Source organism: Zingiber officinale, chromosome 6A (genome assembly GCF_018446385.1).
Source record: "Zingiber officinale cultivar Zhangliang chromosome 6A, Zo_v1.1, whole genome shotgun sequence".
Taxonomy (NCBI): domain Eukaryota; kingdom Viridiplantae; phylum Streptophyta; class Magnoliopsida; order Zingiberales; family Zingiberaceae; genus Zingiber; species Zingiber officinale.
The window spans coordinates 21,142,504-21,151,436 of record NC_055997.1 but is presented as its reverse complement, the minus strand read 5'-3'; the positions used below and the strand labels follow the sequence as shown (position 1 = coordinate 21,151,436).

At 39.3% G+C, this 8,933-nt stretch overlaps 2 protein-coding genes across 3 annotated transcripts; both read left to right on the top strand.

The window, feature by feature from the left end:
* Positions 1-1,268: 1,268 nt before the first annotated feature.
* On the top strand, positions 1,269-3,689 carry LOC121996092 (biotin carboxylase 2, chloroplastic-like). 2 transcript variants are annotated; one of them, XM_042549908.1, is made up of 4 exons: positions 1,269-1,428; positions 1,534-1,590; positions 2,431-2,764; positions 2,975-3,689. In XM_042549908.1, the coding sequence occupies exons 1-4, from the start codon at positions 1,375-1,377 to the stop codon at positions 3,103-3,105; spliced, it is 576 nt and encodes a 191-aa protein (XP_042405842.1). In that variant the 5' UTR covers positions 1,269-1,374; the 3' UTR covers positions 3,106-3,689. The 2 variants fall into 2 exon arrangements, with proteins under 2 accessions (XP_042405842.1, XP_042405843.1); XM_042549909.1 differs by having other exon boundaries at positions 3,051-3,687.
* Positions 3,690-3,766: 77 nt separating this feature from the next.
* On the top strand, positions 3,767-4,521 carry LOC121996094 (probable pre-mRNA-splicing factor ATP-dependent RNA helicase DEAH5). The gene has a single exon (XM_042549910.1). It carries the CDS (start codon positions 3,968-3,970, stop codon positions 4,286-4,288), a length of 321 nt encoding a protein of 106 aa, XP_042405844.1. The 5' UTR covers positions 3,767-3,967; the 3' UTR covers positions 4,289-4,521.
* The last annotated feature ends 4,412 nt before the right edge of the window (positions 4,522-8,933 follow it).

Below are 8,933 nucleotides of genomic sequence, written 5' to 3'. Positions count from 1 at the left end.
ATTATCAAATTTAAAATGAGTATAAAATTGCACAACTAATAAAATATTATAAATTTATTCTACTTCTCCGTAATTTTCAACAACTTGTTCTTCATTGGACACAAACTCAATATTATCATTGCGATCCTCTTCTTCTTCAGATGCAAAATCATCCTCGCGAAGTTCTCTCACTCTAAAGCTTCTTCGGGGTTGTATGATAAAATGACATTTCCAAAGGATGGTCAACCTTCAATTCAATCGCGTCTAAGTCACTATGAAAGATCAGACAACAATTTTTTTTTTCAAATCGATTTCTCCAACCTTTTAACTCTTTGATTTCTCAGAAATGTGGGCTTCTTCATTCGCTCTAATTTCTCCAGCTCTGGTTACTCAGTACGATGAAGATGAAGTTTGGTACTAACCACTAGGGCAAGTCAACAAATCGATTTCCTTGTTGGACTAAAGTTTAGGGCTTATAAAAAAATTTATATTTCAATTTTTTAAATTGGGCTTTAAATTTAAAACCTCAAACTAAAAAAAATCATGAAAACTGACGATTTGACCGATTAGTCAGTGCCAAGGGCTGCTTAATTCCGCCTAGGCGCCAAGGCCGACTAACATATTTTCGGTGTGGCTGGTTAGCTCTTAGCGCCTAGGCGGTCGTCTATGTCGATTTTTAGAACACTAGTATATATATAGTATAAAGTCAAAAATAAATAAATAAATAAATAAATAATAAAGTTCAACAAGAAAAATAATAATATGTATGGTTAATTTTGTAACTGAGGATGTAAAATATTAAACTATGTTATATATATTAAAATCTTTGAACAAATACATTTTTATTATATTATCTATGTTGAACCAAAATATATTAAGTTATATTCTATTTTTTATAATCTTGATTATATATATATATATATATATATATATATATATATATATATATATTATAAAACTTAATCAAACATATCTAAAATATTATTATTATTATTATTTTAATATCATACAAATCAAATTGTTAAACTCTCATGTAGAACAGCTGGTATGATCTAATTTAATTGATAAAAAATAAAATTTATTATTATTATTATTATTATTTATTTAAAATATCATCTTAACACACTCTACCCGCCTTTTCTAAAAAGTGGTACATTTTATCCTCTTCGAATTCTAGCCAAAGAATTCGAGTCAACGGGTTAAGCTTATCATAGACCGCTACGGTCGGAGGCTCCAGTTCCGGTCGGTTCGACCAAAACCTAATAAAAGAACCGTTACGTAGCGGAGGAAAACGGAGCTTTCCCAGGCCTCGCCTTGCCTCGATCTCATCGACGTCTCTCGCGGCTTCGTCGGCGCTGTTATAGTCGCTCGCTGTCGTCTGTTCTTGTTCCTTCGATGCCGACTCCTCGCTCCGCCTCTCGAGCCCTTCAGTCCCCAGCTCTCGTTCAGGTAATTCCTCTGGCCAGATCCACGCCTCCTCCGAGCTTCTCGGGTTTCTTTTTGGTTTTTTTTGGTCAGGATTTGGTTCATTTTGCATTCCTTGCATGGATCTAGGGTTTCTGGTTGATCATGGACTCCATTCTCGTCAGCAAGCCGGTGGTTCCTTCTCCTGTAAGTTGTTGCTGATTGCGATTTGATGATTTGCATTTGGCGATCCGGGTGGAAGTAACAGTTAGCGTAGAACTTCTTTGAATGTAGTCTTTCTAACTAATCAGTGATTCTTTCTTAATAGTTTAATGCACGCAATCTTGAATGGTGTTCTGGTAGTCAAATTGTCAACTGTTTTTGTTTCTTAAAAAAAAAGGAAAATAAATCTGAGTATGTTCGACCACTAATAGATACAGTTTGATTGCGTTTGTAGATATTGTATTGTTTCATGGAATAGTTGCATTGTTTTTGGCTGATAAGCTTATCCCTCTAAAGGTCTTTTGGCTTCCTTTCATCGTTTATTGCCCAAGTTCTCATAACTCCAGGTGGCTAATAACGTGTATAGTATATTTGCACAATGCACTTAAATTGGTTTTCTGTATGCATAGAAGTAAAGGAAACATAAGAGAGTTTGGTATGGAGGACTTTATTTGTCTTAAAAATAGGTTGGCTGAGAACCCAAAATTTATCTCTGAGAAGGATGCTTTACCTTAATGATGAATCTTAGTTGTTTAATATGAAGGTTGTTCTTGTTAACAAGGATTCTCAAGATTCTAGCTGTGTCTTGGCGGTGGGATATCTCCAGTCCTGATCAACTCCAACTAGTCATGCATACAAAGATTGTTCTAGCTTGGATCTTGATCAAACTTATTCATCTTCTCCCATTTACTATTTTCTTGCGCATCCCATTTCTGATTTCCCTAGCATGTATGAGTAGTAACATACACCCTTTGAAGGAATGATGCTACCATACAGGCTTAACTTATTGTTTAAATACCTTACAACTTCATATTTTTACACTAGGGACTGTTCCTTCAACCTGCTGGAGGAATAAAAGGCTCACAATGTAAGCTTGGTGTGGGACATGCTGCCAACTTCTGTAAAATATATTATCCTAGAAAACCAACTTCTTATGCAGCCAAGAGATCTACAAATCATAGTAGAGTGCTGAATGAAATTCGATGTGATGAAAAAATTCTTGTGGCCAATAGAGGAGAAATTGGAGTCAGAGTGATCCGAACTGCACATGAAATGGGTATACCTTGTGTAGCTGTTCATTCTACTATTGATCGCGATGCACTTCATGTGCGGCTCTCAGATGATGCAGTCTGTATTGGTGAAGCCCTAGCAGTCAATTGTAAGTGCTGATTTTTCTTGTTAGTATTAGCTACCAAAATTGCTTTACAAAACCAAGTGTTCCTTTATTATTGTTGAACTGATAGATTTTTCTCTGGATTTTTGTCAGTTTATTTTTTTTCATGCATAGAAGACTTTCTGGACATCTATAAATGTCTGATCTTATATTTTGACATGTACTTGCACATTCAAAATGTTTTGTCTGCTGCAGTTAGTCCTGGGTGTACAATGTTGCATTCTGGTTATGGTTTCTTGGCTGAGAGTGCTTGCTTTGTTGATATGTGCAGCGTACATGGAGTCAATTTTATTGGACCAAATGCAAGTGGTTCTTTTACCAGTTGATCGTGTCATGATATAGGTGCTCTTTGTATGGTATACCTGTGTCAGATATTAACTCTCAGACACTAGACACTGTCATTCCTAGTGGGTACTTGATATTCTCTTTGATCGTGTTTTAAAATTTTTAGAAATGGCAAGGCCAAATATTTAGATCTGCAACCTTGTCTAATGTTCGTACCTGAGTCCAAGTAATATAGTATGAAATTTCCCTCAAATTATTGATGGCAATTAACATGAGACATTCAGATTCTCAGTTTCTTTGCATTAAAAAGGCCATCATTTCTCTTATGTATTATAAGTTGTTAAAACAATGCCTAAAGCATCGAATTTTCATTTTTCTTTTCTTCCCTATTTATTTAGGCATCTTTTCTAGATGTTTACTACGTGTTGTGTTTGGGTTTTAGAGTAGTTTTGTGTTATTAGTTGATTTCAAGTGCGACTAAGAAAAAAATGCTCAAGGTATAAACACAGAACTAGTTTTAATGAATTTAACAAAACAATTTTCTTGCCCAAGGTCATATCTTCTTTATGATGGGCATTTCTTGCTTGTCTGCTCACAATATTTAATCTGATATAGGTAGAACTTCCCTTGAATGTAATTTTGGCACGTATGATGCAGCTATACAAGAATTAATCAACCTTTTCATTATTTTATTTTGTCAGCCATTCAGGTAACCAGTCGAAAACCAACCAGTGTATATCCACCCAGCAGTGCTTTATTTCAAAGGCAACCAGACTCCCCAAGTGGCAGGAGCTCCCAAGTGGTCGGTGGAATTAGCTCCAAGATTTTACAAGGCTTTAGATCCAAGATGAGTAAACGCAAGCTCCTGCCGCCTGTGTTTGCTCCTCTCTGTTTAGCTCGGCGATGGAAACTGGGTTGGAATACTTCTCTTGGCTCTCCAACGTATGTCAGGAACTGGAATCCCACGTCGGTTCCGGTGACAAGGTTCTTGCAGAGTTCATCACCGATCTCTGCCGCGACTCTGAGGCCGTCGATGAGTTTGAATCCAAGCTAAAGGAGTTTGGGGCAAACGCAAAGCTCGGATCTAAAGTCTGTAAAATCTTGGAGCTAGACCCTAAAGTCTTGTGGGTCTTGGAATTAGCTCCAAGAGTTTACAAGACTTTAGATCCAACAAAGATGAGTAAACGCAAGTGGCAGGAGCGTAAGGAGCTGCTCTACGTCTGATAGCACGAGCCTAACTCATGGGGTGGATGTACACAGGTTGGTTTCGACTAGTGCCCTGTAGCTTTCTTGGACGTCCTTCCTTGCTGCGTGAAAGAAGAAACATGCCCTTCCTTATCTTTGTGAATTTTCTTTTTTAAGAACTAACAACATCAATCAAACGTGAGGATGTCATCAATCAAACGTGAGGATGTCTCTGGCTATTTCTATCATCTTGTTTTTAATGTGATCTATGGAGCTGAAGTTTTAGCCTTTTTTCTTTTTTTTTTTTAAAAAATTTTATCTGCGTAATAAAATTATTATTAGAAGTGATACAAGTGCCATTTGGATATAAATAAATAATAATAATAAAAAAATTAGAGATCCCCCCTTTTTGATTTTGAAAATAAAGTATAAGTAAATTTAAAATATAATTTATACATACTTAAAAATAATTTTTAAAAATATTTATCACTATTATAATTCAAATATTAATGTTTACTCTAACTCTAACCACTCAATATCCATTGCTCGAAAGACAATATTAATGCTCCGCTGATTTTTTTTATCTTTTTATTGAATTAACAAATTTTTACTCCAAATTTAAATTATTTATTTAAAAGATAATGTAATATAAAATTATGGCAAAAGACCTCACTCACTTTCACAGGAAGACAAGTTGCTACTGAAGAACCTACTAATACATTTTAAAGAATTGTTGTAACATATATGTGAAATTTGAATAAGCATCAATGAGTTATCTGGACAAAGTATGTGGGCCGCTGCAGAAAATACTAGCTGGTAGTGGCAGCATACCTAGCTTTAGGGACCCATCAAAAGCATAAACCAGTCCGTTTGATCCATATAGTTTCATCATTTAAATGCAAATCTTTAGAGTTCTTTGCTAGTTGTTTTTTTTTTTTTGCAGGAAGAATAAGAAGCCAAAGGAAAACTCCAACTGATCCGGTCCGAAAGTTGAATCAACGGACGCTGGACACGTGATTGGCAGTAGAGGAGAGGATTCGGCATGGATTCCAAGGGAATACAAGGCACGGGCAAGACACCGCCGAATGGATGAGCATCCCTAAGCCTGGCCGAGCGGACTAATGCAGCGGTCGTTACTCAGTCAGATCGGCAGTCCAGTCAGTCGGACTTCGCCTCCTTCGACTAGACTTGAGGGGGAGGCAAGTGATCCGGCGGTTAGAACAGGGGACCCCCAGAACAGGGGACCCCCATTTTGAGGGGTCACGCCACGTGGAAGTCAAAGGGCTAGGTGGCCGACTGGAGAAGGGCGGACCGGTCGGCCGACCGGAGAAGGATGGGGCGACCTCCCGGCCGGTCGACCGGTGAATAACCGATGGCAAAAGGCGCCCCGACAGGAGTCGAGGTTCCGGCGCTCGATTGAACAGTAACGAAGGGTCGAGCGGAAGTCATGCTCGGCCGTATACATAAAGTAACATACTGCTAGCAGTCCCCACATAGCACCTTACCGAGGATCTCCCCAGAGATGAGTGCCGGCCGGCCGGACGGGAGATGAGTGTCGGCCGGCCGGACGCCTCGGCATGGAGTAGGGAGAGAAGGACAAGGAACATCTTATGACAGCTGTTAAGTCCTATGACTAGGCCATACTCCAAATCTGGCGGCAAGGTGTTCTGCTGTCCCATCGAAGACGTGCCTGGACTGTAGCAGTATGGTGTCAGGTAAGCCTTCTGACAAACACATACCGAGGTATGGGCTGAGGACCTGTATTTGCCTCGGTAGGTGTGCGTGAGCTCTTTCACCGCTCTATATAAGAAGCCTTATACTTCGCCGGAGGTACGTGTTCTAGAATTCTGGGAGCCACTTTCTTGTTGTCGAGCTTTGCCTGATTTGAGCGTCGGAGGGTCATCGCCGGGAACCCCTTCCCGGCCCGACTTCTTTGCAGGATCGCCGGAAGTTCGCACCAGCAGTCGAAGACCCACGTCAGCAACCGGAAAACGTCTCGTGCCCAGCGTCCGTTGATTCAGCTTTCGGACAGGATCAACAACATTATAGACCCTAGTTACTACCAATGATAAGAGGTGACTTTTAGGTAAATAATTCGAGAATTATAAAAGTTAAATTACGACTTAAAAATTGTGGTCACATCTTGTTTCATGCTAAATAATGTATTGCGCAACAAATGAATGCCAATTGGTTGGACTCACACAATTTTGACCTAAACCAGCGCCCAAATTTCACTAACACAAAGCTGACACAATATCTAATAAATCATCAAAGAATATTCAAAGGCACTTCAAAATCCGCTACATCCTGATTCAAGGGCAGTCATGTTCACCAATATCAAAACTAAACTGGGTTAAAGAAATCAACTAGAGTAATTACTTCCCAATCTAATATCCACCCCAAATCTGACTAACCGGGTAACGAAATCAGGTTAGAGAAGCAATTATGAACATGAATATCACCAAGAAAACCTGGCCTCCTGCTATCTTATTACCGTGCACTTTATATCACACCATAATAAATGCTGGTTTTATTATCCAATCACAATGTGGCGCCATGTTCTTGTATATATCAGACCGGACTTTTTATGGTTACTATAAAGTTCTCTTGTTAGAATTTGACATCAGCAGAATGACTGTTTAGAAGAATGGCCGATTCTAAGAGGACCTTTCTCGTTAACATCTAGAGAATTAATGCAACAAATTTTTTAAAACATATTTTCACAACTGCAATAAGCTCTCAGTAAACTAATGCAATTGTGAAATGATTGTCATATATATTCATTTTCTCATTTCTTGAGCCAGCTGAAAATGTTCTTAAAATTTTACACCTAAAATTATATATATATATATATTAAAAACTATCAAATTGTGTCTAGCATATGTTGATTTTGCTATTGGGATCATAAACTTTAATGTAGATGGGCACGTCAAAATATTGCAAAGGGGGGTTTGGCTAAGGAAACCTAGTCAAATTTCAAATAGTATTCATGTGTACAAAGAATAATAATAAATGAACAGACTTACAGAACAAATTAAATAATAAATATCGAGGTTTGCATGTCAGCACAAGTTGATCTAGGTAATGCCCAATAAGTACGATTCTATCCGGAATTTAAGTCAGACGGAAGTCGATAAAGGTGGCATTGGTATTAATGGAGAGGCGACTTTAACACACTCTGTATATATGCATAGGAAACTTGAACCTCCACATGGAATCAAAGGTCTGTAGTAATGGAATTGGTGGTACTTGGGTTCTGTACACACTCAGATAAGCACCTGAAGCATTATAAACCAGAAACTAGGAAAAAGGTCCCTGGCATAGGCCCTTCAACGCTAAAATCAAATCCTTTTTCCTAGCAAAGTAGTATACAAAGGAAGGAAAAAAGAACCGTTGAAGATGCGTGTGGATGCCCGCGTACTTGGCCAATGAAGATAACCTCCCTTTTTATACAACTCTACTCGCCTTTTGAGCATGCGCGCTGCCAGAGAATATCGGGTGTTAGCTAGGATTGTCGGGTGGGGGTAAATGTTCGGCGACCTCCTATTGGCAGGAGGAAAGTTCCACTCTCAATGTGTGGTAGAATCCTATAATATTCCCTGACTCACAGCAGTTATTCTCTGGTAGGAGGTTACGATTCTATAACACTGTTATCATTTAGTGTTGTCTATTCCACTTGGATTCAGCTGCAGACAGCTTGAGATGATTGCTCCGATGTGATGCAAGGACTGAGCCTGCATGACCCGACTGGTACAAAGTCGGTCGAGGGCTGTTTGATTATGTGTCAGGGCCATATATAGAGACAAAACTGGGCTAACTTAAGCAGTATGTCATTGGTCGGGAATTAATCATAACCTTGGCCTAGGGCTCAACCCTGAGGGCCTGACCTACATGTGACCGGTCGAGAATTATACGGAGGGTGAAGTGAGGAGGCCTGACTCCCATCTTCCCTTAACTGTTGGTTGTCGCGTCCTCTTGACCATTGACTGTCACGTTCTCTTGACCATTGATTGTCACGTCTTCTTGACATTGACTCCCATATTTTCTTGACCTTGATTGCCACGTTCTCTTGACCCTTACTTTCTGGTCTTATCGGGCCCCTCATTTATACACCGTATCACAAGCCTCCCCTTTAAGTCAAGTCGAAGGAGGCTCAAGTCCGATTGACTAAACCCTGGTCTACTTATGACTCGGCCTGCATACGAGGGACTGGGATATGACAGACTATCTTTGCAAAGGCTGAATCCTTCTAGAGTATAGAAAAGGTTTCCTGAGCTCTCCATGCATCGCTGCACGAGTACCGCTATTAGCCATGTGACGCTGGTGATGTTTGAGCAGATGGGAGTAAAACAAATGCCTGCTATATCGAAGAATGAGGCACGGGTAGAGCGAGGTGCTGATTGCATCAGGAAAAGTGCCTAATTTTCTAACAAGTAGTCGCGAGAGTCATGCTTGCTTATAACTTACATTGGGATGAGAGTCTGGAACCCGACCGAGAGGTCGTTGGTTGCGAGAGCTGTGCTCGCTTTTAACTCGCACTGTGCGAGAACTTTAAGCTCCCCTGAAGGGTAGCACTTAGTAAAATTTAACTTTGAAAATAATTTCTTTAAAAAAAATACTTAGCTAAATTAGAGATTCTTTGAAAATACTTAGTTTTTTCAACAAAAACTTAGATAAACTTAAG